This window comes from Labeo rohita, chromosome 7, assembly GCF_022985175.1.
Source record: "Labeo rohita strain BAU-BD-2019 chromosome 7, IGBB_LRoh.1.0, whole genome shotgun sequence".
Lineage (NCBI taxonomy): Eukaryota > Metazoa > Chordata > Actinopteri > Cypriniformes > Cyprinidae > Labeo > Labeo rohita.
In genome coordinates this window covers 42,918,979-42,938,259 of record NC_066875.1, presented here as the reverse complement: position 1 = coordinate 42,938,259, position 19,281 = coordinate 42,918,979, and the positions used below count along the sequence as shown (strand labels likewise).

At 34.5% G+C, this 19,281-nt stretch overlaps 1 protein-coding gene across 1 annotated transcript; it reads left to right on the top strand.

Moving 5' to 3' along the window:
- Nucleotides 1–4,062: 4,062 nt before the first annotated feature.
- On the top strand, nt 4,063–17,833 carry ankdd1a (ankyrin repeat and death domain containing 1A). Its single transcript, XM_051115990.1, has 15 exons — nt 4,063–4,228; nt 5,735–5,838; nt 6,332–6,430; nt 7,452–7,550; nt 7,798–7,902; nt 9,776–9,874; nt 10,117–10,215; nt 10,302–10,400; nt 10,511–10,609; nt 10,894–10,992; nt 11,082–11,180; nt 11,286–11,381; nt 11,472–11,673; nt 14,568–14,699; nt 15,063–17,833. The coding sequence occupies exons 1-15, from the start codon at nt 4,189–4,191 to the stop codon at nt 15,122–15,124; spliced, it is 1,533 nt and encodes a 510-aa protein (XP_050971947.1). The 5' UTR covers nt 4,063–4,188; the 3' UTR covers nt 15,125–17,833.
- Nucleotides 17,834–19,281: the final 1,448 nt, after the last annotated feature.

Here is a 19,281-nt window from a genome sequence, read left to right as displayed (position 1 = left end):
TGTGTGTGTGTTCAGATATGGGCCAGTATGGTTTTAGATGAAAGAATCGGTTCCGCTTCATGCATTAATAGTGAAATGTGGAACTGATGAGCAGGATGTTGAGCAGGATATCAAGCAGGACAACAGTGTTTCTCATAATATTATTTTAGGCCTAATGTATTATCATCATAGACTAGTTTGTAGTGCAAATAGTTTTACTGTTTACTGCACATTGTTCTAACATTAGTTATTCGACAGAGTGTCTTATGGAGCGGAAGTCCAGCACATTCACTGTAAATATTTTACTTCCCCATTGCAAAATAAGTGATCTGTATTTGTTCTTACCTTATGTGGTATCAGAATACTGTGTAGATAACAGGCGAAGGCTGTTTCACCCATCTCCCTCTGCTGGCATGATGGGAATTGTTTTTAAGAGCAAGTCTGTTTTGTTTCCCTAGTGACGTTGGCATACTGCAAAGTCCACATACTGACGCTATATTTGGAACTGCATACTATCGTACATACCTTTCGTAATATTTATATTGTATGCAGTACATATCCCTGATGAAAAAACTATAGAAACCATCACAGAAACTAATGGTTTCCACTACAAATACCATTACAAACCATCAACATTTAACCATTAAAACTGTTAAAAATGACTTTCTGTAGTGTGTTCAAGTGGACATATTCCATTAGGATTTAGCAGTTTTAACAGTCTACCATAAAAGGCGATCAACCAATAGAGATCAACAGGCACCATTACAGTTTCCAGAATTTCCATTAAGTAAAAACATTACAAATTCTGTAATGGTCTCTGTTGTATTTAAACGGGGATACTATGCACATTATGCCAATTTTCAGTATGGGTGTGTCTAGAATATTTTCCAGTATATGCACAAGCACACTGCACAGAATATTATGTCCCACAATGCAAAGTGGTCATCTTGACCTTTAATTTCTAATGCGATGAATAAACTAGAAGTATTAGCCTAAGTGCAGAGTTAAGTCACTTTCATTTGCACCAAAGCAGGTGAAACTGATTCACAATCAACTATGCTTCATAACCACACAGAATGATATCCCTAAGGTTTAAATAACTTGGTGTTACACTGTGATGATTAAGTGTTCTTTTAAGTTTTTGAGCAGTGTATATGAACATACACAGTTGAAGTCGAACGTTTACATACAGAACATGCAAAATGTTCATTATTTTACCAAAATAAGAGGAATTATACAAAATGCATGTTATTTTTTTATTTAGTACTGACCTGAATAAGATATTTCTCATATAGTCCACAAGAAAAAATAATGATTGAATTATGACTTAATTGAAAAATGACCTAATTCAAAAGTTTACATACACTTGATTCTTAATACTGTGTTGTTACCTAAATGATCCACATCTGTGTTTTATTGTTTAGTGATAGTTGTTCATGAGTCCCTTGTCCTGAACAGTTAAACTGCCCACTGTTATTTAAAAAAGCCCTTCAGGTCCAACAAATTCTTTGGTTTTTTAGCATTTCTGTGTATTTGAACCCTTTCCAACAATGACTGAATGATTTTGAGATCCATCTTTTCACATTGGGAACTGAGGGACTCATATGCAACTATTACAGAAGGTTCAAATGCTCACTTATGCTTCAGCAGGAAAAAACAAAGCATTAAGAGGCGGGGTGTGAAAACTTTTGAACAGAATGAAGATGTGTACATTTTTCCTATTTTGCCTAAATATCATATTTTTTTTTCATTTAGTACTGCCCTTCAGAAGCTACAGAAGATACTTACATGTTTCCCAGAAGACAAAATAAGTTAAATTTACCCTGATCTTCAAATTCAATGCTCGTAATTCCTTATAGAGCATCAGTGAGCGTTTGAATGTTCTGTAATAGTTGCATATGATCATACAGTCATTGTTGGAAAGGGTTCAGGTTCAAATGCACAAAAATGCTGAAAAAAAAAACAAGCAAACAAAAAAACATATCTGTGGATCATTCATGTAACAACTTAGTATTAAGAATCAAGCGTATGTAAACTTTTGAACAGTAATTTTTATAAATTCAAACTATTATTTTCTCTTGTGAAACATAAACGTCTTTTATGTAAAACATCTTATTCAGGTCAGTACTAAATAAAAAATAACATGCATTTTGTATGATCCCTCTTATTTTGGTAAAATAATTAACATTTTGCATTTTTTGCACTTTTGACTTCAAGTGTATGTACGGAAGAACTCATACAGACAGATGTCACATCAGTGGCCCAGTGTGAGAAAATGGACATTTAGCACAAAAGTGTGAAAACAGTGTCAACTACATGCACCTCATGCTTAATGTGTGAGAGTTGGCAGCCCTGTTTAAATTTAGTGTGATTTAACATGAGACTATTTCGTCAGACTGTCAAGAGTTATGGTTTTGTTGCACATAGTAAGATTAAAAATGAAAATGAAAACCTAAAAAGCTAAAGATGCTTGTAATGACTTGTGACAACAGTCACATCTTATTACTGTCTAAAATGTCAATTTCATTTCATTTTTGAAAGTTTGTTTAGTATAAACAATGTTGCTCTTAAATGATCTGTTCTGTTATGCAGAGCTGGATCTTTTATTTGCACATTTTCAAAACCTGTTGATCAAGTCATACTTTTGTAGTTTGCAAAATGAAAATCTGATGAAAATGTTTTCACCTTTAGGCCACCTAAGATGTAGATGAGTTTGTTTCCTTATTGGAACAGATAGAAGGCCTATTTTAGTTCGATAAAAACTAAGGAAAATAATTTTAAAAAGGCCATTTCTTTAAGTTAAAAATGTCTTGATAAATTTCACACACGCAACTTTTCACTTCACAAGATGTTAATTGATGGACTAGAGCAGTGTGGATTATTGTGATGTTTTTATCAGCTGTTTGGACTCGCATTCTGAAGGCACCCATTCACTGCAATGGATTCATTGGTGAGCAAGTGATGTAATGCTAAATTTCTCCAAATCTTTGAACATTTTCAGCCTAGGGGTGAACTATTCTGTTAAGACTTTCTCCTTGAATTGTTGAACAAAAACATGATAATTGCATTCCCACTTGGCCTTGTCCACAGTGGTTTCTTCTGACAAGCATATTGGATTGCTTCACTATCCAGCATGCATTGCTATTGCTTAACAGTTTTATGCATCTATGCAAGCACAAATTAACTCTGTTTGTGGCTCACAATCTTTAAATGGCCTATTAGCCCCCAACAGCTGTGCATGAAATACGAAATTGGGCTGAAATGAATTTTGGAAGTGAAGCTTGCTAGAAACGTGTCACAGTCTGTGAGTCTGCAGCTCTCCCTAGTGGAGGTTTCTTATAATAATGTCACAGCGTTCTTTGTTCAAACAGGTCAACATTTGTCCAGCATTCATGTTAGTTTACCTGAAGTCAACAGACAGACAAACAAGCTCAACTGCCTATTGTTTCACAACAAAGAAAAAATCCGATAAGAAAATGAATCCATGAAAAATGAAAAAAGCCTGATGACAACAAATAATGAATTTAATTATTTGGTGACGAGCATAAAATAAAGATGAGACCTTATAAATGAATTAAAAATACCCGGAAGGCGTATAGCCTTATGTGGGATATAATATTCTATATATGTATATATATATATATATATATATTATTGCATGTAGTGTGCTGTATCATGCATGTCATCGAATAAAAACCAATAATATCTGCATATCTATAATATCTTTTTTGTTTACACTAAATCATATACATACATTTTTTAATTATCATGTTTAAGTAGGTTACTATTTGTTCTTGTATGTTCACTTAAGGATGCAGATGTTTAACTTTCACTGTATATGATGACATAAAAATGACATCTGCTGTCTGTCACATTATTTACCCGGATGGCGATAAACTCGAATATATTTAACTATACATAACTAGTCTTTCGGCATTAGAATGTCACCAGGCTACGTCGACACACCCTGTTTATTATTCATGAGTCTCAAGCCGCCATTGGATGTGACTTAAGCGCATGGCGTAAGCTAATTAATATTCATTAGCCAAAGCTTCCTTCGCTTCAGCAGGATTCGTCATTTCCCAAAGCGGCAGGCTTGAGCTCGGATGTGTGGGAATCACACAGAAACAGCCGAACATCACATTAAAAGATGAAAATATAGACACATCAGAAGATGAGCCCATCGGAGACATAACACACCGTCGATTAATGACAATGGAAGACGGACTGGTGTCTGAAGACGATATATGTGAGTGTTAAAACACTGAAAAGAAAAAATATAGACAGTGTTGTTGTAGTGCGGTACGGACACTAACTAGGGCAAGTGAGAAACATATATTCAGTGGCTAAAATATTGTATTATATGGCTTATAAAACTAACTGTGGGTACTGAATAGTTATAGTAAAACAATACAACAATAAAGAGCCTTATTAAGTAGGGCTGGGTTGATCTGTCAGTTAAGTTACACCCAGCTCAACCGAATGTTTTCTGATATTATTATTTATTATAAATATTGTGTAACTATATTTTTAAAAACGTATATATGTTTATTATATTTTGTATGTATGTATAAAACTATGTATAAAATATGTAAGAATAGAATATAATCAAGAATAAGAAACTAAAATATTGTTGATGTGGACAGTCATGCATCCTGCTAATGTTTGTATCTGTATACACCATATGAAGTTTACATACACCTTGCAGAATCTGGAAAATGTTATTTATTTTACCAAAATAAGAGGGATCATACAAAAAGCATGTTATGGTGACCGATATGTAAACGTCTTTTATTACAAATATCTTATTCAGGTCAGTACTAAATGAATAATAACATGCATTTTGTATTTATTTTGGTAAAATAATGAACATTTTGCATATTCTGTATGTAAACTTTTGACTTCAACTGTATATGTTCAGAAGTAATTATGAGCATTAAATTTGAAGTTCAGAGTAAATTTCACTTATTTTGTCTATTTATATTGTTATGATATTTAGGCAAAATAAGAAAAATGTAGACATCTTCATTCTGTTCAGAAGTTTTTACCCCCCGGCTCTTAATGCATCGTTTTTCCTTCTTTCACAAAAGAAAATAATAGTTGAATTTATAAGAAATAATGATCCCATTCAAAAGTTTACATACGCTTGATTCTTAATCCTGTGTTGTTACACCCCACAGCTGTGTATGTTTTTTTGTTACGGAAGATGCATGTTTCCCAGAAGACAAAATTAGTTAAATTGACCCAGATCTTCAAATTCAAATTTGTCTCTTAATGCATCGTTTTTCCTTCTGAAGCATCAGTGAGAATTTGAAGCTTCTGTAACAGTTGCATGTGTGTCCCTCAGTTGTCCTCAGTGTGAAAAGACGGATCTCAAAATCACACAGTCATTGTTGGAAAGGGTTCAAATGTACAAAAATGCTGAAAAACCAAAGAATTTGTGGGATCTGAAGGATTTTTCTGAAGAACAGTGGGCAGGTTAACTGTTCAGAGCAAACAAATCACTAATAAAAAAAACACAGCTATGGATCATTGAGGTAACAACACAGTTTTAAGGATCAAGTGTATGTAAACTTTTGAACTGGGTCTCTTTTATAAATTAAACTATTATTTTCTCTTGTGGACTAGTATTTAGGTCAGTACTAAATCCCTGTTATTTTGGTCAAATAATTAACATTTTGCAGATTCTGCAAGGTGTATGTAAACTTTTGACCTCAACTGACCTCTGTCACATTCCACTCTTATTTCACTCCAGTGCTTCGCTCAGAGAAGGAGTTTCATGATGCTGCGAAGAGGAACGACACAGAGAAAATGCAGGAGCTCATCAGAAGAGGTGTGGACATCAAAGTCAAAAATAAGGTGAGATATAGCCAATGCAGAAACATTTGAACAATGCAAATCTACATGCACGGAATTGATTATGTGAATTATACTAGACCATCTAAAGCAGTCTTTTTAGTAAAGATGTTTATAAATGCCATTGGAACAGTTTAAATTTGGCTCCTTGACCAGATTTGGTCACAATAAGATGCAATAAATAACAAAATAAACCACGATGTACACTTCTGAACATGACTGCACGTTGAAGAAAGCTGAGCGAAGCATGCAGAATGTACAGGAAGCTGTGTCAGAGGAAGTTATGTTGCCATCCACCATGCCAATTTCTCCGACTGGAATGTTTTGTTTTTGTTTTTTCCCAGTTATGCACCACAGTGTTGAAAACACAAAAGCACAGGATATGACCCTTATTTTACCCCAGACAACAGTATTTATCACTTAAAACCATGGCGAAGACAATGGCTCCTAAGTCAGTGTGGATGTTTCATTTTTGCACGTGATTTTGGTTTTACAGATGGACCGTAAGGCCTTGCACTGGGCAGCTGGAGCCGGCAGTGAGCAGGCAGTGCGTCTGCTGCTAGACCACGACATGGAGGTGGATGATATGGACAGCGTACGTGTCAAATGCATTTTGTTTATAAAATCCTTGTTTACTTGCTGTATAAGCATAAATAAGTGAAATACTGCTCCACTGGATAAATCTTTAATGGGCTGCTATTCACCATGTGCCCTGTAAATTACTGGAGGCTATGAGTTTGTTAGACGAACAATGATTATAGAAACAAAGAGCAGCCCTGAAATGCAAGGCAAAACTTTTTTTAGATAATTGAGTAGTTGACTAATATTTGCATGGGGATTTTTTTTTTTTTAATAAGAATCATCATGATTACATTTTGGATTATTTTAGGTTAAAATTTATATAGACGTAGAAGTGCAAGTGTGTGATTTTTTTTTTTTTATAGAATATACTTTTTTTTCATATACTAAGAGCTGAATGCATAATATTTTAATTATTTGATAAAATTATACAGAGAATTACAAAATTCTGAAAAATGTTTTTTAAAAGAAAAATATTTTTAGATAAATTATAGGATGTCAAATAGTTTTTGTGTCATTCCACATGCATTTGGCAAAATAAATAAATAAATTAGGTGCACAAAATTTTCACAGTAACAGAGTGGGCATGAAATGCAATGGATAATTAAAATGTCAAAACTAAATTTAAGATTAAAATTAATGTTAATGTTTAAGTAAAACTGCTTATCTTTTTAGATGCTCTAAATGGTCAACATTTTTGAATCACATTTTTGTTTTTGCAGTTTATGTAAACAATCCTGTAGAGTTACTTTCATTTGAAAAATACAATTTAAAGCAGTAATGTGGGCGTAACTAATTTAAAATAAAACTAAAATAATATTAAAAAATATTCTAATTGTTAAAAATGGATTATTTTGAGTATATAGCATATCTCATTATGTCATTCCATATGCTTTTGGTTAAAAAAAGTCAATTAAGCTCTGTTATTAAAATTTTTACATTTATGCATTTGGTGGACACTTTTAAGTGACTCACAGCAATACATTTAAGCAAGCAATACATTTTACCAGAATGTTGTATACATTTTTGTTTTCCAGTTTGGTATGAATGCTCTGCTCTTAGCGGCATGGTTTGGTCACCTCTCAATCCTAAAGATCCTTGTCTCAACTGGGGCGAAGCTCACCTGTGAAAACAAAGTAAGTTTCTATTGGCAAAATCCTGGTCAATTTCAGATATGCTATAAGAAGGCAGTGGAACCATCTCACGTGATGTGCTCTGCTCTCTCACGGTTGACTATGCTCTTGATGGATAGTGTTCTGAAGCCATTTAAGGCCTTTAAAGTCTACTAACCAATACAAATGAGATGAGTGTGTGCACTGACCTACATTCAGGCTTTCATTTCAGTGCATCTCACTGATTGAATTGTCTTTTTTATACTTTCAGAATGGCTTGAATCTTTTGCACTGTGCTGCCCAGAAGGGTCACATCAGTATTTTGGACTATATCATGGAAGATCTGGAAAACGTGCAGCTTAATAAAGCTGACAAGGTGAGAAGCTCATGTGCTCATTCTGTGTGATCTTAAAGTACAGTGTCTTTTATTACACAGACTTGTATCCTCAGTTCCCTGCTAAAAAATAGAGCACAGACAAAGTTATGGGACAGAATGGGTGTTGTTTTCCGATGTATTGTAACATTTCAAGGTGCTTTTGTGCTAGAGAAAATTCTGAAAGTGTGTTTGACCAGTACAAATGTATAAGATCAGTTTGACATCATTTGTCAAAAAAGTTAGTTTGTTCTGTTTTGATTACATCACCTACATACTGTATTTGCAGATGCTTGAAAACAAAGATTAGCAAAAGATTTCATAAATGATGTAAGTCTTTTGAAGCTCAGTTTTATGCATTGATTCAAAGTAGAAAGTAGAAGTAGAAAGCAGAGGACAGGTGTTTTTCATCTAAGAGACTGATAACAGCTGTGATGATTGCACAGTGTTCACGCAAATACCAGTTAAACATTTTCAAGGAATGACTTTGAGGAAGGAATTGTCTTAAGGAAAAAGTTTGTTGACTTGTGAAGCTGTCAAGCATAAAAAGGACAAAAAAGCTCCATAGAATTCTAATGTAATTTGTATAGAGTAGGACATGGCAAAATTTTATCCATGAGAAGTTTATTGGATCTTTTGTTTGTTTGGATTGATTTGCTATTATTTTTGTCTGCTTCCACAACCTTGGTTATAAAAACTTAATTCAGAGGTGTAGAAAATAAATGAATCATGCACAGTCAATATGATTGTGGCACATGTATTATGAAGTACTATCCTGTACTATTTCACATTACACATGAGCTTAGGATGAGATTTATGCCCCATTAGATGTTCTGCAAAGTAGATCAATAATACCAATAACACACAATCAATATTCTGGTCTGGAGTAGTTTTATAGTGCTTTTTGTCAAGACATTGACAGTAAAGCTGTAAAACCTTAATGGAAACTACACTCAAAAATAAAGGTTTATGGTTTTATGAATACCCTTTAACATCCATTGAACCTTTCCATTACACAAAAGGCATTATAAAGGTGACATATCATGAAATCCTGACTTTTTCAGTGTTTAAGTGCTATAATTGTGTCTCTGGTGAATCTAACAACCCAGAAAACGTGAAAAAGGACAAGTAACTTTGTTTTAGTAAGACTTTATCTGCAAGCATGTGAAAAAACGAACGCGTCAGATTTTGCTTTTTTACAGAGTATCTGAGGTATGAACTGTAAATGCACAGCTCTATTCTGCAAAAGGGGGCGGGGAGCTGCGGCTCATTTGCATTTAAAGAGACATGCACGAAACCAGTGTGTGTCTGCTTCCACTCAGAATAGGCATTTTCAAAGTAATATATAATAAATGAAACTCCACAGACACATTCTGGGAACACCTGAGAGTTATATGTGACCCTGAACCACAAAACCAGTCATAAGGGTCAGTTTTTCGAAATTAAAAGCTGAATGAATAAGCTTTCCATTGATGCATGGTTTGTTAGGATAGGACAATATTTGGTCAAGATACAAACTGTTTGAAAATTTGAAAGCTGAGGGTCCAAAAAAATCAAAATATTAAAATCGCCTTTAAAGTTGTCCAAATTAAGTTTTTAGCAGTGCATATTACTAATCAAAAATTAAGTTTTGATGTATTCACGGTAGGAAATTTACAAAAGATCTTCATGGAACATGATCTTTACTTCATATCCTAATGATTTTTGCCATAAAAGAAAAATCAATCATTTTGACCCATACAATGCATTTTTGCTTATTGCTACAAATATACCCGTGCAACTTGAGACTGGTTTTGTGGTCCATTTTGTAAACAGGTGTCCTTTAAGAGTGTATTACATTATGTCCTTTCTAACTTGTCTCCATCTGGTGTGTCAGTCAGGTAAGACAGCGTTTCATTTGGCCGCAGAGCATGGACACCTGGAGGTGGTGGAGTTTCTCATTGGTATGGGCTGTGCTCGTGACCTCAAGGATAAGGTAAGGGACAGCACAAGTCACGGGTGCACAGACGCCCCTCAGTGTGTGCTAATTAGATTTTCTCTACTATTTGGATTCAAAGTGCCAAAGTAGAGGACAGTGAATACCTTATGTCCCCTACTTTGGTTTGTTAAACTAACCAAAACAAAAACATGCAAAGAATGGAAAAATACTGGCATTGACAAACGATAAAGTAATAATGAACACTGATGCAGCAATAATATGGTGTTTATGAACTGCAGGAGGAAAACACTGCACTGCATTTGGCAGCGAAGCAAGGCCACAGCGACGTCCTACAGAAGATCATAGAGATCGGGGAGAGCATTGATGAAAAAAACATTGTAATTAGACCTCATTTTTGTCTGCATTTGCACATTTTTTTGGTTATGGTGTTGTTTATTTGCTTTACATTGTGAACATTTATTAGGATGGCATGACGGCTTTACATTTGGCAGCTGAAGGAGGGCATTATGAGTGTATCAGACTGTTGCTGGAGGCTGGCTGCAATGTCAATGAGCTTACTAATGTGAGTACATTGTTTTATATTCATATTCAGCTGTCTTTATAATCAGTGAGATTTTCAAATTTGTTTAGTGCATCAAGTTAAAGCACATGGTAATGTGTTTCTTTTTATAGAGTAACAGGACAGCTCTTCATCTGGTGGCCCAGCATGGCTCAGAAAGTGAGGTCAAACTGCTGGTACAGGCAGGGATCAATCTGGATTCAGTAGACACAGTGAGTACTAAATGCATAATATTGATTGCTATCAAAAAGTATAATGTTTACTGTAGAGCAGGAGAGAATGTTAGGAAATACACATGCATGCACACATCCAGAGCACATTCAAAAAAGCCCATGTCCAGACAACAGAAATATATACTGATAAAATAATTAATTTAATAGGATTATAATGTGGATGAGGTGGGCATGTTTGCAAATTTACATTATTTGTGAATCAGAAGCTAAAACATGGCAAACTTTACAAAAACGCAGCATTTATGGACATATTTCTTTTCTAGCAACATACTTCAGCTCTACACCTGGCAGTGCTTAACAACTCCATAGGAATAGTAAAGGATCTTATCGATGCAGGATGTGACCTGGACATCTTTGACAATGTGAGTGTTTCACATGTAAATGCAGTCATGATTTCAGTGATTTAAGGAAATGGTTTCTGCATTCATTTATCAACAATTGTTTCTTACAGCGGCTTCAAACTGCATTGCACATAGCAGCAGAACATGGACGGCAGAACATCGCTGAGATGATCCTGATATCTGGAGTCAACCTTAATCTGCTTGACAAGGTGCAAATTACTGATGTCATAACTGGGTGTGGATGATATATTTTAAGATTGTAATACACTTGTGATCAAACAACTAAACAAAAGATGATTACTTCAATGTTACAGCAGGGAAAGACATCACTGGATGTTGCCGCAAGAGGCAACCATGTGAATGTCGTTGACATGATTATCAAAGCTGACAGATTTTACAAATGGGAGAAGGTATGTTTAGTGTACATTAGACTTAAATTATTTGAGTCAGATTTTAGCTGTCAGAATAATTAACGATGGTGTGCTATTTCATTTGCTTAGGAAAATGTGACGAGTGACTCAGATTCTCTTGTGGGAACAAGTCTTACTTTTAAACAGGATCATCGACAGGAGACACAGCATATCCGGTCCGTCCTATGGAAACTTGCCACCAAGTATTTCAAACCAGACGAGTGGAAAACACTGGCTCGGCACTGGAAGTTCTCAGACGCACATATTCGAGCCATAGAGCACCAATGGACAGGTACATCATTTAATGTAAACTGCTGAGTGCATCTTTAAAAAAATTTCTTGAGCAGCAAATCAGCATATTAGAATAATTTTTGAAGGATCATGTGACACTGAAGACTGATGCTGAAAATTCAGCTTTGCATCACAAGAATAAATTTTAAACTAGATAAAGTTTGTCAAGACAAACTAGGTTGGCTTGAGAAAGCCTAGCCTAAAAAATCTGTAGTTGTAAAAACAAAAGAACTTTGAAACAGATGTGAAGTTAGATAGATAGATAGAAATAGATAAATGTTGCTAACATGTTGCTAGAATGATTAACATGACGTCAACATGTTGCTAGCATGTTTCTAGCATGATTAGCATGTTGCTAACATGTTTTTAACAGGATTGGCATGTTGCTAACATGTTGTTAGCATGATTAGCATGTTGTTAGCATATATCTAGCATAATTAGCATGTTGTCAGCATGTTTAAGTGTGATTAGCAATGTTGATAGCATGTTGTTATTGTGCTTCTAACGTCATTAGCATGTTACTAGCATGTTTAATATTGTTAGCATCATTAACATGTTTCCAACATGTTCCTGGCATAACTGTCATGTTAGTAAACTGTTTATAATCATGTTTCTAATGCGATTAACATATTGTTAGCATGCTTTTAGCAACAGAGTAGCATGTTTTTTGTATGGTTAACGTTTCTATAATGTTGATATCACGATTAGCATGTTATTAGTGCGTTTCTAGCACGATTAGCATGTTGTTAGCATCTTTTTTCAAAAGTGATTAACATGTTGCTAGCATATTTGTAGCATGATTAACATGTTGTTAGCATGATTTAGCACATTGCTAGCATGTTTTAACATGAATTAGCTTATTGCTAGCATGATTTAATATGATTTAGCACTCTGCTAGCATGTTTTAACATGACTGAGCACATTGATACCATGATTAGCTTGTTACTAGCATGAATTTATACATTGATAGCATGCCTTAAGCTAGTTGTAGGGATAGATAGAGTTTGCATGTTGCTAGCATGATTAACATGATGTTAACATGTTGCTAGCATGTTTTTAGTAATATTAGCATGTTGATATCATGTTTTCAACAGTTTAGAATGTTGTTAGTATGTTTCTTGACTGGTTAATGTTTCTATCGTGGTTAACATCTTTCTAGCATGTTGATATAATGATTAACATGTTGTTAGTGTGTTTCTAGCTTGATTAGCATGTTGTTAGCATCTTCTTTTTAAAGTGATTAACATGTTGCTAGTATATTTCTAGCACGATTAAAGGAGAAGTCCACTTCCAGAACAACAATTTACAAATAATTTACTCTCCAGTCGTAAAGAAATTATGTTTTTTTAAGAAAACATTTCAGGATTTTTCTTCATATAATGGACTTCATTGGTGCCCCGAATTTGAACTTCCAAAGTGCAGGTTAGGATGCGTCGTGAACACGCATCCCAGAGCCTGTGCTACACCAGCTTTTGTGCTTAAAAAGTATACAAATTTTTATTTTCCGAAAAAAATGACAGATGGTTACGCTAGATAAGACCCTTCTTCCTCGGCTGGAATCGTTTAGAGCCCTTTGAAGCTGCATTTAAACTACATTTTGGAAGTTCAAAATCTGGGCACCAATAAAGTCCATTATATGGAGAAAAATCTGAAATGTTTTTCTCAGAAACCATAATTTCTTCACGACTGAAGACAGAAAGACATGAACATCTTGGATGACAAGGGGGTGAGTAAATTATTTGTAAATTGTTGTTCTGGAAGTGGACTTCTCCTTTAACATGTTGTTACTATGTTTTAACATGTTGTTAGGATGATTTAACATATTGCTAGCATGTTTTGACATTATTTAGCTTATTCCTAGCATGATTTAATATGATTTAGCACTCTGCTAGCATGTTTTAGCATGACTGAGCACATTAGGTGCATCCCAAATCGTGTACTTATACACTATTCTAAAACGGTTTGTAGTATAAATAGTGTGAGTACTGTGTTTACACTAAACATTACAAAAATAATGGGATGATGATGCACTTAAATAACTGAAAAAAAAAACAAATGCGGAATGTTGAACCCTTCATGCACTAAACTGTCACAGCTTTAATTAAGTAGCAAAGGGGGAGGGGCTATCAGACTCCATTTATGAATGACAAAACAACCTCGTATAATTCATACACTACATGGCTGAGTGCATAGTGCATAAGTACATAGTGTGTATAAGTGCATAGTGTATAGTGCGTCATTTGGGACGCAGTTAATGATACCATGTTACTAGCATGAATGTATAGGGATAGATAGATAGATAGATAAACAGATCAGAAATATTAGGAAGAATACTGCATTTCTGTGAAAGAAATGGAACAAAAATCTTAATGACTCTAAACTTTTAAACACTATGATTTTATAGTTAGAATATGGTTTAAATTAAAGCAAACTTCTATGTATCCCATTAAAATATAATGATTATAAATGGGGAAATACAAATGGGTAGATTATTTTATTATAAGTTATTAACTTTTCTTAATGGAGCTACAAATGATTTCCTAAAATTACCAAAAATCCTAATTTGGAAATTTGCACAAAAATACAAAACATCTTTAATATATGAGGTCTGGAAATAGACATTTAATTTAAGTTTTCTGAAGACGTGCTGTTTTTATTACACTAAGCAAATTAGGTTTATTACATGAGCCAGTAACCACAGTAATTAGAATTCTGAATCAGAAAACAAGACACTTAATAGCCGTTGTATTCACCTAACTAAACTGAAGACAGTTACACTAACCTTTAATTTGCACCATTTTCCCAAAAGTTGTGCATTGTTCTAAGATCGCAGGGCAGCCCAAGTGTTTTCAGTGTGATATCTGTCATAGTGATGAGAGGTTCTGAACTTTAAAGGTACAAAGAGCTACAAGGAGCACGGGCACAGGATGCTGCTCATCTGGCTGCACGGAGTGATCACTGCTGGAGAAAACCCCATCAAGGGCTTGTACGAAGGTCTGATCGGAATCTCACGGATCGATCTGGCAGGTGAATTCAGCATTACAGTTCATACATGAATAAGGTCTGTTCCTAAACCTGTTGTGATGCCCATTGACCCTGATGTTTTATGCATCATATGTGCACTTCAGACTCAAAGGCAGCAAAATGAAGAGCTTGCAATGCAAATGCATGCAAATTCCAATTTAAAATTCTAGTTGGGTTATTATTTTGGCCGAGAACTGACTGTCTTTTCCTGTGTGTGACCTACTAAAGTTTTGCATGGCATTTTTACCAAGATCATGCATAGACAAATGCAATCAGTGAGAAACTCTCTGACTTGAGTATATATTTTTAAGTTTCACTGTCTACAACCTTGCTTTACCTTTTACAACTTTCTTTTCCTTCAAACAGAAAGCATGCGACAGCAGGCAAATGCGGATCCGTCTTCTGCTAAAAAATGCTCTACGATGTAATATGAGATTTGGACTGAGCATGTACCAGCCATGAGATTGGATGCTCTTCAAATACAGAGCACTGATGAAACACAAATACTCCCAAAAATACAATCTCATTGATGTGAGAAGAAAACTTTTAACCTGTTCACACCAAGAGCAAATATTTAAAGCAAACATGCCTTTGGATTAAAACGATGCATTTCTGTGGAACTGTTCATATTGAGAAAATATGACAAAGCACTTTTTTAGGAGAACAGGTAGATTTTCTTTTTTCTTCAGTCAAAACTCCCCAAGCAATAACATTTTTGGTCATGCTGAATTTCAGTTTCATTTTTAGTTATGCATGTCTTTCTGTTTTTAATTTATTTGTAGATGCAGTTTTACTACTGTAATGAATTGTTATTTTTAAGACTAAAAACATATATAATACTAATGCAGCTGCATTACCCAGGATACTGGGTAACACGTTTTATGTGTGTTTAAATGTGTGATGTGCAGTAATGTTGAAGTCTCTCCCAACTGATCATCCTGTTCATTATGAGATTCACCAGACTGAAAGGTCCGAACTTTGGTATGTGCAAATGTTTTTATAAACGTGGGACAAAATAGAAAATGTGCAATAAAATTAAGATAAACCACTGCAGTATTTTATGCAGATTAGGACTGGGTTGGATCTCTGAGGAACCAATAGTAATTCCCCCGAGAATCACTCATAGTCTATGCTGTTTTTATTTGATGAGTACACAAAACTTCACTAAATGTTATTTGTAATAAATCCCAACAAGCTTTGTCCTTTGTTACTTTTGATTTAAAACAAAGTCTCAGCTTTAAAAATGTTCATTTTAATATGAAATTCAAACAATATGAAGCAAGACCGCTTTAGCGGAGTGCACATGAACCAAACATATTTTCCCCGCCCTTACTACTAGTTATTGCACAAAATAAACATCCTAATCAGAAAGTATGTTCAAAATGTATCATGTCTCATGTAATTCAGTGTTTCAGATGCAGAAAGACATCTATCCACAGCTTGTTAGCTAGAAAAATAAGCTTTAGAGATTGATGAATATATGTACTGTTGCGGATTCATAATATTTTTACTTAACCTGTTCTTCAATATTTTACAACGGCGTGCCATGTTTAAAAATTTAAAAAATAGATAAATAAAATGTTGAGATTAAAGTCGAAATGTTTCGAGAATGAAGTCGAAATGTTTCGAGAGTTAAATCGTAGCAATTAAAGTTATAATATTTTGAGAGTTCAGCCTGCACATGCAAATGGTCCAGATTGGGAGCACCGGGAGATGTTGCCAGGCCACTGGAATTTACTTGGATATATGTGGGATTATTAGCAGAAATCATACGATGTGTTATGTTGGGAATAATATTAAATCTTCGACTGCCTTAGGCCTATTTGTAGTGTGCCAGCCACCCAATAATAGCAATAAGCTTTGTGCTTTTGGTACTTTTAATATAAAACAAATGTTAACATAAGTTAACATTTCTGAGGTATATAAGTGACTATTCACAAGCTGTTTTATTCATGGTATAATACAGTAAATGATTGGACGTAATATTTAACGTCTTCTATTCATTTGTAGCGCGCCAGCAACCCAGTAAACACAATAACTTTGTGCTTTGTTGCTTTTAATATCACACATCTCAGCTTTCAAATTCTGTCAGTTTTGTCACGAAATACAAATTGTAAATGTGTTTTTCCTCTTTATTTCAATTTTATAGCACAATATAAACACAAAGGAACATTGGAAGGAATGATAAAAAACAAACCAACAGTATAGCCTAATTTAATAAAGCGAATGTCTCATTGTGATCGGAAAGATGAATGATTCATGTGCCGCTTAAACTGAGCCGAATACAGCGATCTGTTATACCACATTAAAGGGCATGAAAAACACATTATTGTAGTAGATATATTGTTTGTATTTTGCTATAAAACTGACAGATTTTGAAAGCTGGAATATCTCCTGTTTCTCCCAATCCAGGCCATTTGCATGCGCAATAGGCTAGAATATACTCTCAAAATATTATAACTTTAATCTCGTAATTGCTACAAATTCATTCTCGTAATTTTGACTTTACTCTCAAAATATTTTGACTATATTCTCATAATTTTGACTTTATTGTTGAAATATTTCAACTTTAATGTCTTGAATCTTAGATTTTTTAAAATGTGGAATTAAAATGTCATCGTAATATTTAAATAAATTCTTAATGAAAACAAGTTTTTACAACAGCCACCGTTTAAATTTCAAAAAAATGAATTGTAGCTAAATTGTATCAAGTATTCACTAAGCATATCTTCTTTATCCCTTTATAGTTTACAGCATTAGTTGAGTTTTTTCCTTAAGAAAAATTTGACATGTACCTGATACATATCCAAATGACTCGAATCGAATCACTTGAGAATCAAAATCGAATTCTGAAATTTGTCAACCCAGTCCTAATGCAAACATTCTGATATATATTCAGCCTGCCCAAGCAAGAGATAAATGTAAATGTTGTTTGTGATGTTCAAGGTGCCTGAAAAATGCATAGACTGTAACTAAAACTGTACTTGTTTGATTTGTAAGTGTACTTGTTTTAAAGTATTGTTAGAGTCACAGTCAGGGTTCCTTGAAATCCTTGAAAGTTTGTGAATCTAAAAAACTATTTCAAGGCCCTGGAAAGTTTTTGAAAATAAACATACATAAGATACAGGTCCTTAAAAGTGTTTGAATTTATTTTGTGCAACAAATTTTTGGGAAAAAGAATTCCATATTACTCTGTCCAGTCCGCTAACGTGTTATTTTGCCAACACGTCATGCCCTATGCATATTAGCTTGCTTGATTTTTCTGTAGTTAGGGTGACCATAAGTCCTCTTTTCCCCGGACATGTTCTTTTTTTGGACCTAAAAAATGCGTCCGTCGAGGTTTTCTAAATCTCCCAAAATGTCCAGGATTTGGCTTTTGCTTTCTACAGTTGCCATTCATTGTGTGCGTTTTTGTATTAAAGCCCTACGCAGTTTTCTTCAGTTTTATGCAAAACAGAAATGCGACAAATAGAATATCAGATCTCTGTCATATGCCAAAAAGAAAAAAGCTTTTTTGCAAAGTTGTGTTTGACACATGAAAAATGTAACAATGTGTCCTACAAGGAAACGTAATGTAACCTTGCTCTGACTTAAAATGGGTCCCCACATTAAGTCCTTGAATTTGAGGGTATTGGACCTGGAAAGTCCTTGAAAGGTCCTTGGATTTGAAGATAACCAAGGTGTGGGAGCCCTGCACAGTATGCAGCATGACAAGAGTTGTTGTTAGCCAACTAACAGGCTGTTAATTTAATTTAATTTAATTGTAGATTGTATTAAAAACTCCTATCTAGATATTTTTGTTGTAATGGCTTAAGTGGATTATTATTAATTCAGTGCTAAGTTAAAAGTTAATATTGACATATGAAAATATTTCTGCAACGACATAACACACAAATTTGCTGATACCAGTGGTTATCGGTTAGTAACCAAACCAAAGGTTATTATGTACACAAACCCAAATGCCAGTGAAGCGCATCACTGTTGTCAGTTTTATAAATGAAGTGAAAGTGTGACGAAAGCAAAACAACCATCACCAGCTGTCTCTGAGCAACAGGCAGCTGTTTTCTTTTGACATGATTTTGCAAACGGTGTCCAAGCAACACAAACTGTGTCAATAAACAAATATTACCACAGGAAGTTCTGTGTTCCTGTATTTTGTTGCCACAAGGCTTACTCCCAAGAAATAATGCAATAGTGCAATAATATTTGTTAATTGTTTTAGATTTTTTTCACTTATAATAAGTGCTTGGTCCATATTTTTTTCCCGATTTAGAAGCGATGGTTTAAAGTTAAAACGTCTTGATGGATTTGTTTATTACAAACTCAGCTTTTCGCTTCACAAGATGTTAAATGATGGACTGGAGTAATTTGGATTGCTTGAGGATTATCGTAATGTTTTTATCAGCTGTTTGGACTCTCATTCTGACGGCACCCATTCACTGCAGAGGATCCATCGGTGAACAAGTGATGTTCTTCTAAATTTCTCCAAATCTGTTCTGATGATGAAACAAACTCATCAAACAATCCTCATCTTGGATGGCCTGAGGGTGAGTAAATCATGATGGTACCAGAACATAATACCATG

Coding starts and splice junctions, on each gene's coding strand:
- ankdd1a (XM_051115990.1), top strand. CDS start 4,189: ATGACAATGGAAGACGGACTGGTGTCTGAAGACGATATAT. Junction 10,610..10,893: donor ATCTGGATTCAGTAGACACA/GTGAGTACTAAA, acceptor TTTCTTTTCTAG/CAACATACTTCAGCTCTACA. Junction 14,700..15,062: donor CTCACGGATCGATCTGGCAG/GTGAATTCAGCA, acceptor TCCTTCAAACAG/AAAGCATGCGACAGCAGGCA.